The sequence below is a fragment of the Macrotis lagotis genome, chromosome 4 (assembly GCF_037893015.1).
Source record: "Macrotis lagotis isolate mMagLag1 chromosome 4, bilby.v1.9.chrom.fasta, whole genome shotgun sequence".
NCBI classification, from domain to species: Eukaryota; Metazoa; Chordata; class Mammalia; order Peramelemorphia; family Peramelidae; genus Macrotis; species Macrotis lagotis.
Window position 1 is genome coordinate 74978408 of NC_133661.1, and position 25898 is coordinate 75004305.

A 25898-nucleotide genomic window follows, 5' to 3' on the forward strand; every position below is an offset into this window, starting at 1 on the left:
AACTCCTCCATGGGAGAGAGCTTAATTAGGATTGCTATCCAGCATTCAACTTCTATTTTTGATGTTACTAACAATATTATTTCAATTAACATCCCTCAAATTCAACTATTCTGATCTGTTTGTCTTAGGAGGTAAGGAGACAGAGAACTAGCAGAAAAGAGATGGAGTATGAAAAGAGGAGAAGGAGGAGGAGGAGAGCTTTAAAGGAGGTAGAAAAGCACAAATCTATAAAGGACAAGGTCCACGTAAGCCCAAATTGTTCCTCTCTCCTTTCTCCTCCTTTCTCTCCCTGGCACCTTCTTACCTCATTTTTTACTTTGATGTATTCCTGTATGCGCTCAACAGCCACAATATTGGTCTCCAGTTCAGAAGTCATCCTCACCAACCAGTTCAGAGTCTGTGTAATCTGCACCAAAACCAGAAGATGGTGAGATGGCTTCTGACCCAGAAACCTTTCAATCAGCCTATCAAATAACATTCATTTGTGGTTGTATGTCCCTAACCGTAACACAGACAAGGCAGTCCTTCCCCAGGACCAGAGCAGAAGGAGTTTGCCAGGGTGGGTGTGAACAGGAGTTCTGGGGGATTCAGGAGGGAGGAGAAAGCAGACTATGGCATCTTTATCAAGATCTGACTCTGGCTCTCTGCCTTGGATCCCAACAGCCAACCTTGGGAATGGGGCTTGGAAAGACAAAGGGGAACCTTGGCTGAAAAGCAGAGTGCCTTTGAAATTAGTCCTTGGGGTTCTGGGACTGAATCTTCAGACTCACATTGAGGGCATTGGAAAGGACCAAGCCAACGACGTCCCCTTTCAGGCTCTCTCTATAAATGACAATCAGCAAGGCAGAAAAGAATACCACCAGGTTCCCAATCAGCTCCAGTCGAATTGCTAACCACCTGTGGGGAAACAGAACCAAGATAAAAGAGTTCTGAACTCCCCAATCCTCATGATGCAGCACTCAAAGTAGTTTAGGATTTAAGGGAATAGTGTGTGTGTGTGTGTGTGTGTGTGTGTGTGGCATAGGACATCTTAGGCGGGACATAACAAGGAGGTACCCAGTAGTGAGCTTGCCTCCCTCAGAGGAATGTGGGTGTCTCTAAAAAACTGTATGTAAATTCAGTTTTTATAGAGTGAATCTGATTTTTTAAAGAAATCAAAAACTGAAAAAATGGGAGCAAAGGATCACAAATGAACCAAGGAAAAAGCATCTATTATGTATTTATTATATGTGTGTGTGTGTGTGTGTGTGTATGCTAATTTCTAGGGTACAAATTCACCAGTGAGACTCCTAACTGCCAAATAAATGAATGAATGAAATGAAATGGATCTGATTTTAAAGATGGGTAGAAGAATGATATCTAAAGGAATCCCATAGTGAGTCCCTTAAAACAATAGACAAAAACTTCCTAATTGGTTTGTTCTGTAAACCTGTACTTTGACAAATTATATTTACTTAAACCAAAGTGTGTCTGTAATTTCTGTGGGATTTGGTTTGATTTCCTGTTTGTTTTTGTCTTTTACAACAGCTGTGGAGATAAGCTTCAAGTCCAAGTACATAGAAATATCTTCTTGGCTCTATGTACTCATTGTTTCCCTTTCCAATGAAGTTCCTGACTTCTTAGTGTCCCCCCATGACTCTGCCACTCCCACCTCCAAAAAACAAATAATCCAAGGAGCCCCAGTTTTTCTGCTCAAGTGTCTTCTGTTCCTCACAAAGGAGGAGAGGTCTATATTTTTAAAATGGTCTTCCTGTTCGCTGGGTCTTTGAGTTCACAGGGTGTCTTATGTGGAATGGGGGAGGTCCCCAAGCCCTTTCACCTCCAAAGATGTGAGCCTTTTAGGTAAGCCATACAAAAACATTTTGTCTCATTTACTTTCCCTCCCCTCCATCCCTAAATACCAAACAATCATCATAAAGTCACATGAGTTGGTCTACTTCTACTCAAGGGGGAAGAGCTAGATACAAAAAAAAGGGACCTTTTGTGCTTTGTACTGTATATCGGGAGTGTTTCTATGATACTATAAGATATAAACCTTTACTTCAAACTCTATCCCTCTCCTACCCCTCCCCAGCAAGTCGTCCCTTATAAGAAGGTTTAAAAAAAAGGGAAAAAAAATACACAAAGTAGTGAGTGAACACACTGCATGTGTCTGGCAATATAGGCAATATCCTTGACTCACAATCTCCTACCTCTGTGAAGAGAGGAGGAAGGTAGATTTTTTCTTATTTCTTATTAAAAGAAAAATAATAGTTGCTGGGCTCACCACTCCCATCTGTTGTGAACCCCAAGACTACAGAATTCAAAAGCATGACTCCAGACTTGAAATGCCTCTCACCTATTGGAGATGATCCAGGAAAAGACACATTTAATGTTGGTATCAATTATTTTTTCACAGTGCTTCAGAAAACGCTGCTGATGCTCAAAGGCTCTGATTATAGGTAAACCAGACACCGTTTCACTGAAGTGGGAGTATATTGGAGATTTAGTGACGGAGTCTAGACGTCTCAGTTGGCGGGATGTGGCTACGTAGAATCTCTGGAAGCAGAAACAGTTTGCAAAATGAAAAGGGGGGAGGTTGGGGTGGATAGCAGAAAGTCAGGTCCCCTTCCTGATTCTGGGTGGATGTGGCCCGTTTATGTACAACATAGGACCCTCAGCATTATAATAAAAGGAGTGGAGGAAGGAGATGAATGCAAGGAAAGGTGAGAAAAATGAGAGGTGGGGAGTGTCCATATACATGTAAAGGAAGATGACTTCAGCTATGGCAACAGCCTGGAAATCATTACACATTGAAGGTAAACGGTGCCCCCTCCCAGGTTTGGCATAGGCCAAAGGAGAGTGATAGGAAGACAGTATCCACCCCGGGTGGATTCCTTCAAAGAACCCATTAGAGAAAAAAAAAGGTGCAGCCTGAAAGAGCAGGTAAGTCATTCATGTTGCAGTGAAGAAGATCCGGGTTCACATGTTGCCTCAGACTTTCTATAGTTGTAGGACTCTGGGAAAATCACTTAAATTTTCTGTGCATCAGTTTTGTCATCTGCAAAACAGGGTGAGGGGGGAATATGGAGCTCCATGGCCTCTCAAGGGCCTTCTCTCTTTAAATCTGCAACCCTATAGCTGGACAAATCTCCACATTTTTATTCTATTCCAAACCTATGCTCGTGGCACAATTTTGCTGATCTCAACAACACTGAAGTCTGGGACAGAAGCTGAACTGATAGCACCAGGCACATCTGGCCTGGTCCTCGGGGCAGCAGCTTCTTCAGGATGGAAATATTTAGTGAAAAGGGGAAAGAGCTGGAGAACAGTGACAAAGGGAAGAACATAAAGAGAAGGCTTTAAGTTTTAAGAAAGCAGAGATGGGGTGTGTCTAGTTCTGAGCCTGAGCAGTTTGTGGAGAGATCTCTACCTGTATGAAGATATAAATGATGGTCAAGGGAATGATGATGATGATGAAAACTGGGGTAGCCACAGAGATCATGATGAGGGTACTGATGATGCTCAAGAAGCAAAGGATCCAGCTTCGGAAGGATGCAGGTATGATGTCATCCACTGTAGAAATATCCTGGGAGCACAGAGTGAGGAAATAGGTCATATGAATGATAAGATATTATTCCCAAGGGCCTTTCCCATCCCACCCCCTCATTCAAGATTTATTTTAAAAAAAGGTTTTCTATTTCTGCTTTTGTTTTTAACTAGTTTTTAGAAAAAGTGAAGTATATCTCCTTTACTCCTTTACTCATATTCACAACTGTCATTTCCTTTTTTTTTTTTGTTGGAGAGTAAGTATTCCAATCATGGGGGTTCATGCTATTGGCTTTTTCAGCCAGGAAGGCTTTTACAAAACTTTAGATGATATTGTTATCTTTTCTTTTCCCCAGAAATGGGGAATTCACCTTTCTTTCATTTAAGCTGTCCATGACCATAAGAAACTGATGAATGCTAGTAGATAAAATGGTTACTAATGATTTTTTAGAGGTAATGGGGTTAAGTGACTTGTCCAGTCAAGCTAATAAATACCTGAGACTAGATTTGAATTCAGGTCCTCCCTACTCTCGGGCCAGTGCGCTATCTATTGCACCACCTAGCTGTCCCACAATGATCTTTTAAATAACAAATCCAATGGTTTTTTTCCTCAGTCTTCAACCTCCTTAACCTCTCTCCTTTTGACATAGTCAAGCCCCTTCTTTTAGCTATACTGAATCCTTGGCTTCAGCAATTCCTCGTTCTCCCGTCTCTCTGACCAATCCTTGTGAATTCCGATTCATCGGCTCCTCATCATCCTGCTCTTGCCCTCTAATGGATGCCTCCAAAGGTTCAATCCAGGAGCCTCTTCTCTTATAGGGACTTTAGAAGTCATCTAATCCAACCTTACTCAGATGAGGAACTCAGGCCCAAAGAAGTCACAAAGGTAATAAATGGCAGTAAAAATGTAGTGAGAAGAACCAGGATTTCAAGCCAAAGTTCTCTTGTCTTCAAATCCAGCAAACTTTCTATTGTCTCACGCTCCTTTAAAAAAATCTTCATCCTTGGTGATCTCCTCTACACCACCGATTCAGTAATCATCTCTACAGAGACATTTCTCAACACATCCAACCCTCAACTCTCTCCAGAACTCCATATCACATTACCAACTGCCTACTTGGTATCTTAGACATGTCCCATTGGCATCTCAAACTCAGCAGATCTAAAATGGAACTCATCATCTCTCCTAAGCCTATTCTGTTTCTAAACTTCCCTGGTTCTATTGAGATTACCATCATTCCATTAATAACTAATAGTTTGGGAGTCTTTTTTAAAATTCCCTTATTCCTCAGCACCCAGATGCAATTAATTGTCAAAACCTCTCAGCTCTACCTGAACCCTTCTCACATCCATCCCCCTTTCACCACTCACATAACTCCTGCACCAACTCCCTGGCCCTCAGTTGAACAATTTTCTTAACCTTCTATTTGGTCTCAGCCTTCAACCCTTCCCTGATCCTACCCATATTCCAGAGAACTTACAAAATGAACTTTGTGAGGCACAGCTTTAAACATTCTACTTTTCTGCTCAAAATCCTTCACTGCTTTCCTGTTTCACTTGAGATCAAATATAATTCCTCAGCTGGACTTTTTAAAGACCCCCTGCCATTTGATTCCAGCTTTCTAACCTTGTTACTCTCCTCTGCACACTCAATGTTCCAACCAATTTGGGACTGTTCCCCAGATTCATGCATGTCCCACTTGAAGTATTTATATAAGAGCTCTCTCCTTCTCTCTCCTTCTCTTGGTCTCTCTCTCTCTCTCACACAGAGTCATCAAATCCTATAAAAAAGTTTACTAGATTGAAGTGAACAAGAGCTTCTTGTGGGGACAACACAAGAGTTGAGGATTAGATGTCAACTGTTATTTATTTTCTGTGTGAACCTAAACAAGGAATTTGCTCATCTTGGTCTGTTTCTTCATCTACAGAATGAGAAATTTGGCACCAAAGAATTACTAAGGTCTCTGTTAGCTCTAACATGTTATCTTTTGAATGCTCCTCTCCCCACAGGTAGATTCCATCTGGTACTAACGCAAAGCACACCTCTCTTTTAGCACAGTAGAGAATTGGAGAGACAGTAGCCCTGCAGGTCCTATGGAACAAGACAAGGAATCTTTAGGCTCTTGACCTGAGGCAAGAGCTATCCTTTTCTAGCATAGGCTTAGCTTTGCCAGAGAAGAGAAGGGGAATTATCATTAATAGGTAGGTTTTGAGGTTGTCTTTTTCCCTACAGGGAAAGGTGGCAAGATCCAGATCCCAGATGCTCTTCAGGAAGCAGGGAACTAGATCCCAATTCAATTCATCTCCATATCAATCATCCAATAAATGTTTAATGAGTGCTTCCTATATGGTAGACACTGTGCTAAGCATCAAAGTTTCAAAAATTCCTGTGGTTGAAGAATTATATTCTATTATAATGACAACATAGATGCATATATATGTATATATATATAGATATATATAGATATATATAGATATAAAATTTATTAAGCAATAGAACAAAAATAGAACCAAAGCCTTAATGGGGGGAAAGGGAGGAAGAGACTGGAACCCCGACATTTAGAAGGGACAAAATTATAAAACAATGTTTCTAAAAGGCTATACAAAAACCCCAAAACAAACAAAAAAAATTATACAACTTTAAATTTTGTTACATTTCTGTCTTTTTTTTTTTTTAGTTTTTTTACAAGGCAAATGGGGTTAAGTGGCTTGCCCAAGGCCACACAGCTAGGTAATTATTAAGTGTCTGAGACTGGATTTGAACCCAGGTACTCCTGACTCCAAGGCTGGTGCTTTATCCACTACGCCACCTAGCCACCCCTTACATTTCTATCTTGACAATGCTTGTACTCCTTCAATGTCATAAAAACTAGTTAGCAAGAAAAGTAAGAAACTAGGAGGCTGCTGAAAGCTTCCTCCCAAAATCACAGGGCAGCTCCACCCCACTCTATAGTTTTGCCAACAGTGATTTCCCCAGATAAACCTAGGACTTTTATGTTTCTCCTCTTCTGGGGATGGTATCTGGAGTTTCTACCTCCCCAGTTGATTTGAGAACATGTTAAAGGCTATTTGCCTCAGTACATTAAAAATAATCAATATTCACAGTCTACATAGAATTGGTTACAGGAAGGACCTTTTTTTCTTGTCCAATTATGGACACCTCAAAACTTCACTGCTCTAAGAGAGAGGTGTGCAACATCTGTAAAGAGACTTCAACCCTAGACAGAAATAGAGGGATCTTCAGATCTCAAAACCCCCATTGTCTTGCAAGTACTCACATTGGCAAACCTGTTCACAATCCTGCCTGTGGGTGTTGTGTCAAAAAAGCTCATGGGCGCTCGAAAGATGTTGTCCAGAAGCTGCATGTGCAGGGTTCGGGAAGCATGGGTGGCACCAAAGGCAGACATGAGGGTTGCCAAAAGCACAAATAAACCTAAAAATATTCATTACTCCAGTTAGTATCTTGTTCCAGGTAGAGAAAAGTTGCTCTAGTCCTCTTCTCCAGCCCCCAGAGACATGAAATGTTTCCTTTATTATAGAGGGGGTCATCACACCAACCTTGAGCAAATCCTAGAACTGCATAGATTCCAATTCTCAGGTCCCGCTCAGAGGTTGGATAGGTTTGATTACTGTATTTCTGGGCATCATTGGTCCATTCACTGAGCCAGAAGTTAGATCCCATGAAAGCCACAGAATTTCCCATGTAAGCAAGGAGGATGAAGATAATAAGCCACCATCCTGTTGCATTCAGGTATTTCAGGAATACAGAAAACTTCACCTGAAAAACCCCCACACAAATCAATATCAACATCATCATCATCATCACCACTACCACCACTATCATTATGGTCATTATCATCATCATCATTCCATCCCCTGACACCTGTGTGGTTAGGAGTTGCCTATAACATTCATCAGAGCAGGCTCAACCCATCAGCCTTGACAATAAGAGAGGCTGGCAGAAAAGTCTAGCAGTCATTTTTCCATGATGCCTGAGCCTCAGTCAGGGCAAATGCTCAAATGCCCATCAAGGTAAATACCCACCAGAACCAGATTAGTGGTATTTCCCCTGGAAATAGTGTATATATATATATATATATATATATGGGGAGGGGGGAGGGGGGAGTGCAAAGGGAAGAGAAAGACGGATATAGATTTACCTTGTATGGACTGCTTACCAACCAAAGCTGTTTTCTACTATCATCATTAGTATATCACAACCGAACCCTATTAATCACACTATCAATTGACTGAAACACAATTCAGATGGTGTTTGAAGCCCAGTAGCATTAACTCTCTTGAGCATCATCACTATCTTACCCATATATGCATAAACATTGCTTCTGTGGAACTAACTGCCTCATGTAAAGTTATTTCATCTGGCATTTAGGTAGGAACAATTAAACTATCTAGTGGGATATACACCTATGCTTCTGGTTCTGAAGTTCTGAGTTAAAAAATGACAGTACTAACGGTGATGGATTTTTGTTTCATTACCTTTCCAGTTTCTACCACTTCTTTCTCAATTAGCTTCTGTCCTTTCACTTCATTTTCTCTTTGCTTTGGCTTCATATTAACCACTTTCAGGGAGTTTCGGAGGGACTTTCGATGTCTCTTGCTGTCAGACCTGGATCTGAAGGGAAGTGGAAAAATGTCATTCTTTGGTATGTTGAAGACAGCCTCACAAGCTAATATTTCAACCCTCTCTCTTCTCTCTCTCTCTCTCTCTCTCTCTCTCTCCCCACACACACACACACACCCTTAATCCATCCTCAAACCTTCCTCCACCCCTCCAAGAAAGACAGTAGAGTGGAAATGATGCTGAACTTGGCATCAGAAGGCCTTAAATGGAATCCTATATATCACTTCCTACCAATGTGACCTTGGCCAAGTTATTAAACTTCTCTGTGTCTCAATTCCCTCATCTATAAAATGAGAGAATTTTACAAGATGACCTCTGAGGTTTCTTTCAGTTCTAAATCTGGGATTCTTTGACATCGAGTCTCAACAGCTCCTTCCTTTAGGCTATATGATCAGAAGGAAGGGGTTGGATAAAAATCAAAATATAAAAGCAACTGGGGCTGCTATTAAAAAACAGGTTCCTGACCTTTGACTGAGTGTTCGTTGAAAACTATTCTCTCTTCTTAAGGTCAAGTTGACTGCCTCATTAGGAATTTCTTCTACACTTGGTATTAATCCAAGGTCATCTTCATCTTCACTTTCATCCCCATCACCAACTAGAGATAGACATAAGGATTATAGAAATAAATGCAAAAAGGGAAAACAAAATTCCTATCTCCATCTTACCATTTATTCACATACCAATAATCTCATAAAGAGATTTTTAGATCTGAAGAGACAAAACAGTGATGCTTCAGGAATTATCTATCCTCTTTGCCTGCAGTAGCCCCTAAAATGGTGGGGAAAATTTCCTTTTCCAACCACTACTGCTCCGAGCATTCCAAGCCTTCACATGAAACAAATAAATTCTGTTTCAGAGGGAGGAAGGTGGCACAGTGACTGTTAGACTTGGAGTCAGGAAAATCTGAGTTTGAATCATGCCTCAGACATTAGGTATGTGACCCTGCACAAGTCACTTCATTAGATCCTACCTCAGATTTTTCATCTGTAAAATGGGGATGGTACCTATCTCCCAGGACTGAGATTTGAAATATTTGTCAAGTGTTTTTCAAACCTTAAAGCATTCTATAAATGCCAATAATTATTATTGCTATTATTCATCATTTCAGTCATGTCTTGTTCTTCATGACTCCTTGTTGAAGATCCTGGAATGATTTGCCATTTCTAGCTCTTTTTATGGATGAGAAAACTGAGGCAGAGTGAAGTGACTTACCCAGGGTCATACAGCTAATAACTGTCTGAGGTCAGACAAATTTTCCTGATTCTAAGTCTAAAATTATCATCCACTACACACTCCCCCTCCCCTCCTGGCAGGAGCTAAATGGGAATGGCAGAAATTTTTCCATCTGATAGTTCTTCTAGCAATGGAATCATTGCTAGCTTCTATCCCCATGTTATCTAACAGTTATGGTTTATGGATAATTTTTTTCTCATTTAATACAACCTGCTTACATGTTAAAGGGGGTGGATAGCAAAGGAGGGAAGTACCAAGGAGTGACTCTTCCAGGTTTAGGGGATGAGGCTCTAAACCAATAGAAGTGTGACATGCCTAACCAATGAACTTATGATTCATCTGAGTTGAAGAACAGTTGGGTTTCACTTTTGAGATTGACCTGATAAGGGATAAACATTATTTTTAGGTTTTTTGTTATATCAATACAGCTTTTTTTATAAAATTGTCTTCTAAACACTGCCCTCCCATATATTTCATTCATTCATTATAACCCAGGCTTGAGCCAAGGACAGAATATGAATAAATAATCTCTAAGCACCTTAATTAAAGGTGATGGTGATCCCAAACATCTCTTTTAATAGAACCTTAACTTGTGTGCTCAGTACACAGAAGAGTAAACCCCATGGCCTGCTCCTAAAAGTAGTTGGATCTTATATGATATTCACTACCATACCTGTGGCCTCTCCTTCTGAGCTGCTCTGCTTGGAGTATAGCTTCAGATTCTTGGCAAATGTTGCTCTGTTAGCCATCAGAACATTGTAAGATCCTTTCTCAGCTATGGTGCCATTTGCCAAGACCACAATCTCGTCTACTTGGGGAAGGAAGTGAATGCCATGTGTCACTAAGAGTCGAGTCTGCAAAACAGAATCATCAGGTCACAGGAGTCCATCATTTACTCCTGTTGTGGGTGCGGGTGGGGAGGGGAGGGGACTATAAATATAATCTCCCTCCATCCCATAAAAGCAATCAAGGAAAGAAATTCCTTTGGAAGTCACTCTAGGCCCAATCTGGGGCTCTACCTTGCTTCTTTTCCTAACTTTTCTTGAGTCCATAATACTAATTATTCTACTCCACACAAGGAGATGATGATACCTTTAACCTGCCACTTAATGCGGCTAGCATTTTGAGTTGTTTAGACCATGTGAAGCCACAGGGTTTGCATTAAACACTCCCACTCAGGAACCCTGCTGATCAAGAGAAAGCATCCACAAAACATCTGATTGGTGTGCAAAGGGTGCTATAACCTGTGACTATTATTAAAGTTTAAAGCTATACCAAGATCTTTGGGACACTTCTATATAATGAAGCTAATACGGTATTTTTGCAGAAAGATCCAAAACGGTAATAGTGGTCATTTACATGGCATTTTAAAATTCACAAAGCATGTTTTTCATAATAATCTCTGGGGCTGTTAGAATCCCTTTTAAAAGATGGGAGAAATTAAGTAACTTGACCAAGGACAGTCAGATAAGTGGTCCCACAAATATGAGACTACAAGTCCAGTGTTGAATGTAACTTTGAGCTCAACACAATGCAGTCTTCTAAAAGAAGGAAGAGATTTTCTCTCTCTCTCTCTCTCTCTCTCTCTCTCTCTCTCTCTCTCTCTCTCTCTCTCGTTCTCCATCTCTCTGTCTCTGTCTTTCTCTCCTTACTCCCAAAGGAAGTAACAATGATTGGGAAAAAAAAGCAATGTAAATTTAGCAAGACCATAGACAAATGGTCTTCCATAATTGTACCCCTGGTAAACAGTGGGTGCTTTATATGCTCACTAATGAATTCATGGTTTGGCTGCCACAGCTGTCCATCTGTAGTCTTACCTTGTCCTTCAGTAACCCATTTGAGCCAATGACTTTGGTGAAAAGATGCTTTGCTACATGAGAATCTACAGCTGAGAGGGGATCATCCAAAATGTAGATGTCTGAGTTGCTGTAGACAGCTCTGGCTAGGCTGATGCGCTGTTTCTGTCCTCCACTGAGGTTTATGCCCTAAAAAAAGAAGAAGAAAAGAGAAACACATTTCTGTTCAAGCTACTTCTTAAGCACAAGGGAGCTAAGAATAGCAAAAGCTCACATCTGTTACTGTTTTTGAAGTATTTCAGTCACATCCAACTCTTCATGACCCCATTTGGGGTTTTCTTGACAAAAATAGTAGAATGATTTGTCATTTCCTTCTCTAGCCCAATTTATAGATGAAGAAACTGAAGCAAACAGGGTTAAATGACTTGCCCAGGGTTACACTATAAAGTGACTGTGTTCAGATTTGAACTCATGAAGATGACTCTTCATGGTCCCCTGTCTAGTGCTCTATTCACTGCATCAACTAGCTGCCCCAGCTCAAATTTAGATACTTGCTATAAAGTTTACAAATTGTTTTACCTGCACAATCTAATTTGATTTCCATCACATGCTCTGGGAGGTAGATGTTATTATCATCATTTTACAAATGAGGAATTTGAGGCTTGGAGGAATTGAGTGACTTGCCCAGGGTCACATAGCTGGTAATTGGTGGAGGATGATTGGATTATCTCTCACAGAGTGAGAGTGAATGATCTTCCTTCAGAGATAAGTGTAGAAAGGCGTTTTACTTAGCAATAGTTTTTATTTACCAACTTTGAAAGTCACCATAAGCAAATATCTATCTTACCATTTGCTTAGCTATCTTATTATTTATCTGTCTACTTTTTGTAGATATATATATCTAGATATCTATCTAGTCATCTATCTACTATCTAGTCATCTACCTATCTCGATATCCATCTACTAGTCTATCTATCTATCTATCTATCTATCTATCTATCTATCTATCTATCTATCTTAGAAACAATCAGGATTAAGTGATTTGTTCAGGATCACACCACTAGTAAATGTCTAAGTCAAGATTTGAATTCAAGATTTTGAATTTGAATTCTGATTCCAAGACCAGAACTATATCCACTGCACCACCTAGTTTCCTCTTAAAAAACAATTATTTGGCTGCTCTTTTCTGTTGAATCCTTACCAACTGTTTTCTCTAGCCTTTTATCTCAATATTTCTTCACTGTGGACCTCACGCAGTAATAGTGTACTAATAAAGCCCCCAAATCATTACAGATCACAAAACACTCTGAATCACTCAGAGAGGGTGAAGAGGAAGACTTCTAGCTAGGGGTAAGAAATGCAGAGGCTGCCATTACCCTCACCCTACGAAGGAAGACTGTGGAAAGAACATCAGAACAAAAGTCAGGAAACCTTGGTTCAAGTCTTGACTGTCACTTTACTGAGCAACCTTGGGCAAGTCACTTAGCTCCAACAAACCTCCGTTCATTCATTTGTAAAATAAAGGGGAGGGTCAGAGGTGTGAAGGTGGCCCTCAAGGAGCCCTAAAGCTCTGAGTAATCAGTCCATAAGGCATGGAAAATATTGCCACTGGGACCCAGCTCAGGTTGTCATGAGGCACAGATAAGGTGATCTAGGTAGAATTTTCTGCATACCTTATGACATTCACTCCTATTGAACACTTTGCTAGAATGCATGGCATAGTGGTGCAGTGGAGAGATGGTTGGAGCCATATAACCTGGGTTCAAATCCTGGTTGACCATTAATATTTCTGTAATCTTTGGCAAATCACTTTATCTCTCTGGGCCCCCTTTCCCTCATCTCTTAAAGGGGGGGGGGACTGGACTAGAAGATCTCTAAGTTCCCTCCTTCTAAATCTATAATCCTCTGACTTGTATGGATCCTTCCAGTTCTCTGATTCTAGGGTCCCAAATCACTTGGAGTTCCAAGTACCTTCTCTCCAATTTCAGTCAGATCACCTCCAGGCAGTATTTTCAAATCTGGGAGAAGAGCGCAGGCCTCTAGAACCTCTTGGTATCTCTTTTCATCCAATGGGGATCCAAACAGGATGTTGTCTTTTACAGTGCCATTCTGGATCCATGACTGCTGAGGAACATAGGCTATGGAGCCCTGGAGAGAGAAAGATCAGGTCACACAGTTCTAAAAACAATGACAATGAAGGAGCAAAGAAGAGGAGAAAAAAATGATGTTTCTAGAGCTTTAATTTTGAGAAACAGAGATAGGATGAAGTCACTTGGATACCCAGTATCTGACCTTGGAGACAAAGACAACCATTCCATTCACCATTTGAAATTCCATATTTTGGGGAGGAATTTTGTCTTCTCTGTGTGATCCCCAAGGATAAAGAACAGGTGGCTTTGGAGGTGAGTGAAGGTATATGGTATATAATTGTAGATACTTAGGTTCTAATCAAGCTGAATGATTACGATTTTATAGATTTGCCATTGATGGGGAAGATAAGAAGAACGGTAGCAAAGGTAAAGAAAGTAGAAGTATAGAAAAAGGTAGAGATTAGGTGCCAGAGAGAAAAACATCCAAGATAACATAGAACTGCTTTCATACTTCTCAAGAGAAGACCTGCTTAGAATTGTACCTCACAATAGCACAATTGAGTGGCAGAATGGGATTGCCCTGAGAGAATGATATTTTTGGATAGTTCCTAGGTAACCCTTGGCTCAAAGGGTGAGTATATATATCAGCTTCTCCCCAGAGTCTTTCTCTCCCTTCAGAGACCTGAAGAACGTCTGGAATGGGATAAATGATCTCTGAGTGGGAAGTCAGAAAATCAGGATCTCCTCTGCAGTTTTCACCAATTCCTCCCTCAAGTCTGAAGCTCTTGAGTAATCAATCTTTACCAATGAGGCACTTAGCTCAATATCTGAACATAGCAGGGACTAACTAATTGTTTATTAAATGAATGAATGAAGCTAATCTGGTACAAACCACTCCTTGACTCAGGGGTCAACGGTCATAGTCTAGGAGGAGAACCTGACCTAGCTGAACTGACTGGTGAAGGAAGAGCCAAGACATAAAACAGAAAGGGCAGCCTTTTCAGTCACAATGGGGTAACATAGGAAGAGACATTCATTACCCTCTGCTTTACTGCTTCAGCCTAAAGGAGCATGGTGCCCTTCCGTTGGTCTTGTAGTTGAAACCTCCCTTCGATATGCTCTCTCTTCCATTAGAATGTGAGGTCCTTGAGAACAGATCAGTCATACTTTTCTACTTGTATCTTTATTATTTTACATAGTACTTTGCCTATATAGTAAAGAGTTAATATTTCATTCATTCATCCAAGGATGAGGTTCTAATTAGGCTTTCACACTGTTGTGCATTTTTCAAATGAGAAAACAGGGCTAATGGTGACTTCCAGTTTTTAGATCTGAAAGGTCTTAATTTCATTAAGAAATTTAATTTTATTTCATCAAGACATTTATTCCTGCCTCTGTGGTCAAGTCTCAGAGGTGAATTTTCCAGCTGTTTCCCCTCACCTTGATAGTGATGTGTCCATGGATGGGTTCCATTTCTCCCAACATGGCTGCCATTAGGGAGGATTTTCCACAGCCAACACTCCCCACCACAGCTACCAGTTGTCCTGTCTTAATGTCCAGAGTCACACTGAAAGAGAAAAGATGCTATTTGGGGGGGACTGAGGGAGGGCGGGCAAGAGAAATATATAGAGACAGAGAGACTGAGACATAGAGGAGGCCAAAATATGGAGGCCAAAATCTAGAATCTTCAAGGGAGTCTGGTATTGTGACACCCTTATCCTTTAAAGAAGGAAATTTTGCCTTCTCAAACCCATGATTTATACAAACCCTCATTTCTACCAGAGCAATGCTCAAATTTTCAATTCAGCAAGTTTTTATTAAGTATTCTACTTTCTATCTTTCAATATTTAGAACCTTAGACAATGTCTCCAAGTCTTTTCTAGTCTACACCAAGGAGTAAAAGAATCTTAATCTCCATTCTCATTGAGTCATTCCCTAATCTACCTCTTTTTCCATGCATACTTCATAGCTCCAACTATACTTTATTTACACAAATACAGAAATACACACACACACACACACACACACACACACACACACACACACATATACATATGCATATTAAGTGTACACCAATTTTCATCCTCCTCTTCCTTGCTATAGTCATCAAATCCTCTACCTTCTTCCTATCTTTCTAGTATAGCTTCTAAGTATAGAAGTTAGGCTCTAGGATTATAGATTTAAAGATTTTTAAATCTAATCTAATTTTACAAAGGAGAAAACAGACCTCTAGAGATGAAGTGAATTGTAAAGATGGGAATCAATCTCAGTTCCTCTGATTTCTAAAACCTGTACTCTTTCCAATGTGCCCAAGAAACCCAAGAGATGGTAGCTCATCAATAGATCTCTTTGTTCAGAAAACAATGTGATCCAATGTGAAATACATAAAGATTCAGATGGTAGAATTTATGCATCAAGAGGCAGAATGGAATTGTAAATAGAGGTCCTAGAGTCAAGAAGACCTAGATTCAAGTCCTGACTTGATAATGGCTGTTGTGACACTGGATGAGTCCCTTAACCTTTGAATGTCCTCTCTAAGACTGTTTCAGAGGAGTTGCTGAAAGAGCCAAGGTTCCTATGCCAATTGGAATCAGGGATCTAGTGTTAAAAGCACTAAACTTTAAATAAACTTTAATTAAACTTTAAATAAACTTTAATTTTGAGTTTGAGACCAATGCCCTGTTCTAGAAATCTTTCTGTTCTACTGGCATTGACTTTGATAGCCCAGATTTCCTCCAAATAATGAAGAGGTTTCAGAATAGGATCCAAGCAGAGAATATCCCAGTAAGGGCAAAATTAAAGACTGTGATGGGGCCTGAGTTGGATCTATAGTTCCACACCAATCATACAGTCATGGGAAAAGAGATTTCAGTTACTTGATGCTATCAAATTCCTCCAAACTCTCAACTCATCATAAATCTGTAGCTTCTTTTCTTCCTCTCCACTATCTTATAAAATCTTCTATGACATGGGTTTTTCTGTCTGTTTCATTACAGAAAAATACTTCATTCTAAGGCTTTTAAGATTCCTGAGTCCAACAATGAGAAATCTCCAGAAAAGGGCAGAGGAATTGGCTACTCACTCTTGGACAGCTGGTTGGATAGCTCGGTCCCATGTAAAGGAGGCCTCATGGAACTGAACAGCTTTGTCTGTTGAGAGAAATATAAGCTCTTTCAGTTAAAGGCAAGGCAAAAACTGTGTCCAGGTCTATTATTTGAACTGTTCCTCAGTTTCTATTCCAACAAAATGGATCTCCCTTGTTCCAGATACTCCATTCTTAAAGACTGGTTCCTGCCACAATAAGAAGCATATACAGGCCTCTAGGATGAGACAAGGATTGATTCAGATATTTCCCATGATGGCGGGGGGGGTTCAAACTTTCTCCAGTTTCCTTGATTGGAGTCTTGGCTGCCCTCAATGCCAGACCTGATCTTTTTAGTCCTTCCTTAGTAACTAGTCTTGACCATGTGTTGCCTACCTCAGACCTTCATTTCCTGAAGGCTCCTCCCTCTTCAGAATGTTCTTTTGATCAATTTATCTGCTAGTGTCCATTCTCCAAACTGCCTCATGTTTATTCTCTCTCTATATTTGTCACTATTATTTGAATACAAGCACAATGAGAGAAGATGTGGTCTCATTCCTTATACTTGTATCTCCGGCACCAAGGATAGTACCTTGCTCAGAGTAGGCACTTAATATATGCTTATTGATTGATTGATTGCTGCGCTTTACTGCTTTGATTTCCAGTTTTTAGACCCTTCTGAAGATCTGCATATATCAATACCTCTCCTTTATCTGCACTCCTGTTACTTCTTCTGGCCCCACTACTCTGTGCTCATGATCACTATGGTGGCACACCTAATACATGTGGCCCAAGTTACAGGAAAGATTCATGGATGACCTTTGGCTACAACATATATATATATATATATATATATTTATTTATTTTATTTATTCTCAGCCTAGTCATTTATCTTCTAGGTCTGTGATGCCCAATGGTTGTTCAATATACTATATGAGATTTGTACTTTTAATATTTAAATGTAAAGGAATTTTGTTTTGAGAATTTGGTGTGCCCAACCTATTCATTTTTCCTTGCTCCTCTCAGTAGAAATATTATAATTACTATGGAGGTGAAAATACAGGCATAGGAATCACTGCCCAGCATGCTACCTATGAAGAAACTTAACCTAATTTCCAAAGATCATCATTTACCAGAATGGACATCCCTTCGAATATTGGATGCATCCAAGTCATCTCCAGTCAAGTACTTTTCCAGACGATCGGTGGAAACACTAACCTACAAGAAAATATAAAGTATTCTTAAGAATTAAAAGAATTAAAAGCCACCCAATAAGCCTAGACTCCTTAGTCTTGATACTCCCTAGCTATGCTTCAGTTTATCTCCATGTAAGGTATTTTTCTTCTCTTTGTGTCACTGAGTTTCCTGCTTCTATTAGGGCCCTCTGAGAGAATAGAAAGGGATGAAATGTTGAAGAAATCACTGAAAGTGTACATAGTTGTGGAGGCTGGAGACTTAAACAGAAGAAGTCATAAAATCTCAGAGAAGAGACTCTTTAACTCACTAGGAACAGCCTAGGAATATTTCAGACTCAAAGGAGAATAATAAGTCTGGTTAAGAAGTGTTTATACATCAAACAGAACATTTTTACCTGTTACTTTCCAGTGAGACAGGTACAATAGATATTATCTCCATTTTACAGAGGATGAAATGAAGGGTTAGAACTATTAAGTGATTTAACAAAAGTAGACTATTTAGCTCTAAAAGACCAATAAGCCCCTAGAATGGCAAGGCTGGGAAAAGCTCCTTGTCTACCTGGAAATGCACTTCATCTAGGCCTTAGGGGTTTCTTCAACTTTAAATTGGGAGATTAGGAGATGATGATCTCTATTACCTATGATGGGGTATTCTCATTCCCTTTGAAATTAAATGTACGATAGAAATCTTATCATTATACACTCTTAGCAGCAAGGTAAAATAGTGGATAAAACACCAAATAAGGAATTAGGATGACCTATATTTGAATCCTGTCTCAGATACTTATTAGCTGTATGATCCTGGGAAATCATTTAATCTTACTTATCCTCAGTTTCTTTTTTTATTTTATTTCTTTATTTTTTTTTTAGGTTTTTGCAAGGCAAACGGGGTTAAGTGGCTTGCCCAAGGCCACACAGCTAGGTCATTATTAAGTGTCTGAGGCCGGATTTGAACCCAGGTACTCCTGATTCCAGGGCCGGTGCTTTATCCGCTATGCCACCTAGCCACCCCTATCCTCAGTTTCTTAATCTGTAAAATTGAACTAATAATAGCCCTTACCTTACAGGGGTATAAAGATCAAATGATGTGATATAAGCAAAATGATTTGTATTATCTTAAAGAGCTATCTCAATGGTAATTATCATCTTTATTTTTACCACTATCAGTATTACTACAACTCATTATTGTGATTACTACTACTACTTTCAGTATCACTACTACTACTACAACTCATTATTGTCATCATCACTACTACTATTTATTATTATTATTATTACTATACTATTCCACTAGTACTCATTATTTTCATTATTATTACTTTTACTATTACTGCTTATTATATTGTTATTACTTCTACTGCTGTCACTACTGCTACTGTTACTATTACCACAACAACTAAGTATTATCATTACTATAACTATTGTATTACTATTCATTATTATCATTACTATTACTACTAAGTATTATCATTATTACTATTACTCCTCCTCATTATTATTACTACAACTATTCTACTCCTCATTATTCTCTCCATTATCATTACTACTACTGTTCCACTACTCATTATCATTATCATTGCCACTATCATTATTATTATTACTACTACTATACTCATTATCAGTATCATTATTACTACTGCTGCTGCTGCTGCTGCTACTTACCTGGAGCATGGAAGAGATCAGCATTGGGAGCATGGCCAAGGGGAAGCGGAGTATATTGAACAGAGTGATTGAAGTGAAGGCTTTCTGTGCATCTAAAACATTATTCTCATCCACCAGAACATAGACAGTAAAGGTTGTCACTGATACCTGAGAATCATGAGGTCACAGAGAAAACTGAAAGTGTTTGAAGGGGAATAAGTAACCTAACTCTAACTCTCAAATATATCCCCTCAAAACATTTGGGGATCAATCAATCAAGGAGCATGTCTGAGAACCTACCCCAAACCTCTGGGCTTTGTCTCATATTTTAAAGAATAATCAGGGAATTTCCCATGAACCACCAGTCCTTTCCACCTTCTCTCTCACATGAAGTCATTCCCCATGAACCACCTCTTGTTTCTACTTTCTCTATGTGATCTCCTGCTTTGCAGCTGCCTCACCTGAGAAAGTAGAGGGACTTCTTACTAGCACATCCCATTTCTCCCACAGATTGTCCCTTGGGACTTCCTCACTCTTTCCCTTATCTTCAGCCTCTCTATCTACTGCACAGTGCTGGAACACAGTGGTTGATTCATAAATGGCTGGGGATTTGAAGACAAAAATGAGATTGTCCCTACCCTTGAGGAGCTTATGGTCTATAGCTCTCTGTTACTTGTACTTTAATATCTTATCCCTGAAGTGGGTTCATTCCATTTCCCAAAGGGGCACCACCATCTTGTAGGTTCCATGCAAAGCCCAGTTACATTTTAAAAGGATTTTTGATTTAATAGGGAATATTTGGATAGTTGTGACTTTCTAAATAAAAGTTGAGTCAGTGAGTCAAGAGGCTGCTTTAAGCCAAGGATAAGAGGTGTAGGTGGAGTGCAAAAAAGAACTAAACAAAGTAAGAACAGGACAGGATGGTGGGGAGGGGGGCAGGAGGGGGAAGTGGGGCTCAAAAAATGCAGCTCAATCCTTTTGTAGCTGGAGGCTGATAGAAGGCTTCCTCTGATTGGTTAGACAGAGAGATTTAATTTTCTAGGCCAAGAGCTCACACCAAAAATTTAACTATAGGCTTTCAATAGTACGCAGTTTAGACAGGGTGTGCTAGAACCAACCCATATAAGGGGATTGTTAAATTTTCAGTGTGGACATTTACATTCCTGAAATTTGCAAATTCTATAAATCGGTGGCTTGTTTTAATGTTGATTACCTAGATTGAAGAGTGATGGAGAAAATGTTAATAATGAAAATTAAACTTAAAAGTGTCTCTGATGTACTTTTGATGCCCTCCCAGCTGATTGTTTAACATTTTTACTAGTTATACCTCTGACTCTATCTGACTTTGCCTGTAAGCCCCATTGCATCTTATTTACTGTGTTATTCTGAGGGATTCATCAGGATAAGCAGGAAACTCAGCAAAGGAAGCTTTGCCAGTGGATTTGTCTTTTTTTTTTGTTTGTTTTGTTTTTATCTTTTTTTTGTATCCTTTGCACTTAGCATAGGGCCTGCACATATTAAAACCTCAGTAGATGCCCATTGATGATGTCATGACATGGTACAAACCCAGAACTTCTAGGGCTTTGTGGGACTGGGAGTGGGGCAGTCTACTCCTCCCAGGTACTGCCTCAAGGTACCAAAACCACCTATTTGTTCCCTCTCACTTACCATAACAGGGGCCAGGTTGAAGATGAATACCACAACAGACTGCAACAAAGCAAAGGACCTCAAGTTCTTCAGTTCCGTCTTTCGAATCCCCAGGATTTTCTCTATAAATGAAGGCTCCCAGGCAAAGTATTTCAGGATCTACCAAAGTCAAAGGGTCATTGAATTTTAGAACTGGAGGGAAATTTGGGGATCCACAAGTCCAAAAGCCTCATCTTACAGATTAGGATGTGCAAGATGAAGTGATTCATCAAAAGTTATGAAGCAAAGATTTCTTGATTCCAAGTTCTTTGACTTTTCTAGGATATCCTACTGATCATGGTTCACTTTGGAAAGTTTCACCCATCAAGAACTCAGGACACAATCTCTTGGGCAAAAGCTAGAATAAGATCTCTACAGGAAAATGAAAAGCTTTGAGAGAGAAACATTTGAGCTGTGTTTTATCAAGTCAATGAAAGGACCCTCAAAATCGAGAACCCAAGTCTTGGAGTAAGTTAAAAAAAAACAGAGGGCAGTACTTCAACTTTTCAAGAGCCCGCTATTTCACTGTTTGAATAGTCTTTCCAGCAGTGTAGATTGCGACCATTAGATGGTCTTCCAAAGTAACAGTGGTTGAAGAACTCACAGTGGTGGAAGAACTCATCATTCTAGTGACAAACAGGTGAGGAAACTCTCTGAACTTAGCTAAACCGGTCCTCAGACAATAGCAGTTCACCTCCAGACCCCTACTCAAAATCCTTCCAGCTAGGTAGTTACTGCCAGAGTCCATCAGAGGATGGATAACTTTAATGGTGGAATGAGGGGCAGTAAGATATGGAAAATGAGATTCTGCAGGGTATCATTTAGTCTGTGACACTCACCAGGACAAGGGGTTAGAATCTCAGATCTCTGAAGTGTTCATGAAAATTAGGAAGCTAATTAGTGCCTATGACCTCACTGGGGGAACGGAGCCCCAGATCTTATTTCTCACCTTTATTCCATTGAGAATCTCATTCATGAGCTTCAGGCGACTGTCTTTGTTCTTCATGTTCTCGACCTGCCCCCAGGGGAAGGAATATATGTATGTATGAATTTATGTAGAAATATACATGAACACCTATGCATAAAATATGTATGTATCTACAGATAAATATATACAAATATATATATATATATATGCTTAGAAATGGCTCAGTAGATAAAGCACTGGACCTGGTGTTAGGAAGACAGGAAGACCTGGGTTCAAATCCATCCTCAGTCACTTACTAGCTGTGTGACCCTTAGCTTCTGCTTGTCTTAATCCAGGGTTGTCCAAAATGTAGCCCATGGGCTGCATGCGGCCAAACTACCACAGAGCTCTCACCAAAATGGCAAATCAAAATATATTGTCTATTGTTTCAATAAAAACTTTTAAAAGTAAAGTTGGACAGCTCTGCATAAGCCATTAGAGAAGGAAATAGAAAACCACTATATCTTCGCCAAGAAAACTCTGGACAATATTGCCATGCAATGATCCACAAGGTCACAAAGAATAGGACACAAACAACTGAAGAATAACAACTACTTATCTGCATCTATAAATGCATGGATATATCAAAAATATATTATGTCATGTATATAAGTACATATATATGTGTGCATGTGAATATTGCATGTGAGTATATCCCATCCACTTTCATTGTTTCTAGAAGTTCCCCCCTGCTGTCATTCCTGCCCTCTCTAATCTTCAACATATGTAAGTTTAGAATACCCACTCCAGGTGTTCACCCAAACTATTTGTGCCCAACCTGTGGTAGAGCATTTGGAGCTGGTATTGGTCTGATCAGCCACAATCGGACACACTATAATTTGTCTCAAACATAGTGAGGTCATTTTAAGTCTTCTTCGATAATGAAGGACAAGAACTAATCAGTCTTCAACTTCTCCCTATCCACAGGCATGCTAAGTCTCCCTTATCTAATTTAAAAAAGGAAAAAAAAACCTGTGCCAGATCCCATTAAAAAAAAAATCTTTGCTAGAGCCTTTATTCACAATAACTATCATCATATATTTCTCCCTCCCCTTCTTAAATTCCTTGGGAAAAAAGCTATCTACACACAATACTGTTGGGAGCCAGGGTCTCTAAGCTGCTTGACACAGTCGCAGCAAGAAGACTCAAGGTAGTCACACTGCCTGATGGAACAACATTTCCTTCTTCAATATATATATAGGGATTCTATGTATACCTATATTTATAGGTCTATTATTGATTGCAAAACGTACTCATCCTAATAGTGGAATGACTATAAAGGAAGGATTTCAGAGAAATTCCTTAAATAAAACAGATTGTGAACTCTGTCCAAATTTAACAGGACTGCCTCTCCCTGAAACATACAAAAGGCTTCAGCATTATGAAATCTTTGGAAGACACAGCACTGGGAGTTCCAGGGAGATGTCAGAATATATACAGGGAAACCAGATACAAGATGGGTCAGATAGAATTCCAGGGAAATTAACAATTTTGCCCCCCTTATCATACACAGGAATATATGATAAAGATGGTGAGAGAATAGTTAGTATAGGTAACCAATATGTGAACTCTAACAGCCTTAGTTTATTGGGAAAGAATAAAAAGTCATAGAAACCGTAGCGTCTACCAACAAGGGCTGAAAGGAAAATTAGTTATTGAAGGAGTCAACGGACAGGTGGACAAACATAACTACCCTCGCTATAGGTTGTCAAGGGAGCATATCGAAAAACATTACATATGTGGTACAAAAACATAGAAGCATTTCATTAAACAAATTATATCAAAGATTATTATAAGGAAAGTTCTGTCTAATTAATAACTTTACTATGCAGCAGCAAACTAGGCAACAGGCAGGTTGAGGTCATCACGGTCTGAGCAGGGACAAGAAAATTAACTACGTGATTGATAATCACACTTATAACCACTACATGATCAAACTTGTAACCGTATGAACTATGTGATTAATGATGAAAATTGTATACTTTTGTAACCAAGGAAATGATTTTAGTTTGATTGTTTCATATGATTTTGAGATTATAAAAATAAATCTAAGCAGCTGACAGTCAGTCAACCTGCTCCTGCCTATACCCACTTGTTGACTCAACTCATTTCGTGGACTCTATCCCTCCTGTCAGGTTCCAAGGACCCCGCGGAGGCTGGACCCCCCCGCACAATACTTCTATTTTCTCCTTTTTTTGTTAACCCATCTGCAATCTGACTTTCAACCTCATTGTTCAACTGAAGTTGCTTTTTCCAAAATTACCAATATCTAATCAACAAATTTATTTGTTTTCTTTTCTTAATCCTCACCTTACCCTGGGGGCCTTTGCTCTTTTCTATTTATACTCTCCCATTTAGTGACTTCATCAACATCAATGAATTCAATGATCATTTCAAAAAATGTTTTCCAGATCTATATATCCAACCCTAGCCTCTTTCCTGAAACCCAGTCTGAATCAGTAACTGCTGACTCAACATTTAAAACTGGTTGAACTTCGGCATCTCAAACTCAACATTTCCAAACAGACTTATTATCTATCCCTCTCCAAACCCATTCCTTTTTCTGAAATTTTTTTATCATTGTCTCAGTTACCACAGTTCTTCTAATCCTCCAACCTTGTATCCTTCAGTCTTCACTCTCACTTATCCCTCAAATCTAATCATAATCGAATTTTACTCTACCTCAAATTCAATCCATCCTTCATACAACTGCCAGTGTAATTTTTCTGAAGTACAGATGGTGTCACTCACTATTCTGAAAATCTAGTGGTTGCTAATCCCTTCACAGAGTAAATATAAACTCCACTGTTTAGCATTTAAAACTTTTAATGACCTAGATCTTCCCTCTTTCCACTCTTCTTTCTCTCTTTCTTTTCATGTTCCATACACTCCAGTCATACTGGCCTATGTGCTGTCCTCTATATTTGATCCTTCTTCTTCTCTGTCCCTTTTCTTAGAGGTCCCTTAGAACATTGTCCTTTCTCACCTTTGCCTTGGAATCTCTGGCTTTCTTCAAGATTCAACTCACATAAAATAATAAAATAACAATAATAATTTTTTTTTAAAAAAGGGCAGGCAGCCAGGTGGCACAATGGATACAGTGTCAGCCCTAGAGTTAGGAAGACTTGAGTTCAAATCTGACTTCAGACATTCACTAGTTATGTGACCCTGGGCAATTCACTTAACCCTCACTGTCTCTCCCTAAAAAATAAAAATTAAACATAAACGATTCAGCTTATACATTACTTGTTGCAAGAGGTTTTTCTCAGTGCTACCTTGCTCCCAACTACCTTCTCTTCCCCTTTGTTGCCTTTCATCTACTCTATGCATACCTTATATAAACTATTTATATACATGTTGTTTTTGCTGCTAAAATGTAAATCCTCCTGGGACCAGGTCTGGTTTTGCTTTTTCTTTGTATACTCAGCCCTTAGCTTCTTGAATACATAGTGCTTAATGGATCAAATGTCTGATTGATGCACAGTAATTCTATTTTCCTGGTTTTGCCTACTTCATTTCTCATTATTTTATCTGAGTCTTACTGTGTCTTACCTTCACCTAGGTTATAAACCCAAACTTCTAACTCCAGAAGTTACAACAAAAGTAAAATTTCAAATTATATTTCCATGTATAAAAAGAAAGAAATTATTCCCTTTTAGTCTTACCTGAATTGCTCTGCTTTTGGTGGCCAGCACTCCATTCAAGGGGATAAGTAGTATCATTAACCCTAGACCTGCAAGGATAGAGGGTCCTAGCTCCATCCACAGGAAGATAATGGATAACACAATTTGCAAAGGGCACGACCATATCAGGTGAATAAAGTTGGCCACATCTGTAAATCGCTGGGCATCCACAGACATCAGGTTCACTGTTTCTCCAACAGTGTACTGCTTCCGGGCATTGTTAGAGATAGTCATTGTCTAAAGATAAAACCTTAGATTAGTACTCTAGATTGCCACTACTTTGGAACTGGAGAAGAGGGGCTTAAAGGCTGTCCTTTGCTCAGGAAAATTAGAGACCTTGGAGAAAATAATTAG

General features: G+C 39.4%; 1 protein-coding gene across 1 annotated transcript in view; it reads right to left on the reverse strand.

The window, feature by feature from the left end:
* ABCC2 (ATP binding cassette subfamily C member 2) overlaps positions 1–25898 on the reverse strand; it is a 70727-nt gene that overhangs the window by 12689 nt on the left and 32140 nt on the right. The window contains exons 10-27 of the mRNA XM_074233172.1: positions 25527–25781; positions 21844–21909; positions 20877–21014; positions 19230–19376; positions 17505–17589; positions 16372–16438; positions 14730–14856; positions 13171–13347; positions 11221–11388; positions 10077–10257; positions 8636–8765; positions 8026–8161; positions 7087–7306; positions 6807–6961; positions 3413–3568; positions 2339–2538; positions 771–897; positions 305–406 (exon numbers count right to left, since the gene is read on the reverse strand). Of these exons, the coding sequence (XP_074089273.1) occupies positions 305–406; positions 771–897; positions 2339–2538; positions 3413–3568; positions 6807–6961; positions 7087–7306; positions 8026–8161; positions 8636–8765; positions 10077–10257; positions 11221–11388; positions 13171–13347; positions 14730–14856; positions 16372–16438; positions 17505–17589; positions 19230–19376; positions 20877–21014; positions 21844–21909; positions 25527–25781 (2637 nt within the window). The remainder of the gene's footprint in view (positions 1–304; positions 407–770; positions 898–2338; positions 2539–3412; positions 3569–6806; positions 6962–7086; positions 7307–8025; positions 8162–8635; positions 8766–10076; positions 10258–11220; positions 11389–13170; positions 13348–14729; positions 14857–16371; positions 16439–17504; positions 17590–19229; positions 19377–20876; positions 21015–21843; positions 21910–25526; positions 25782–25898) is intronic.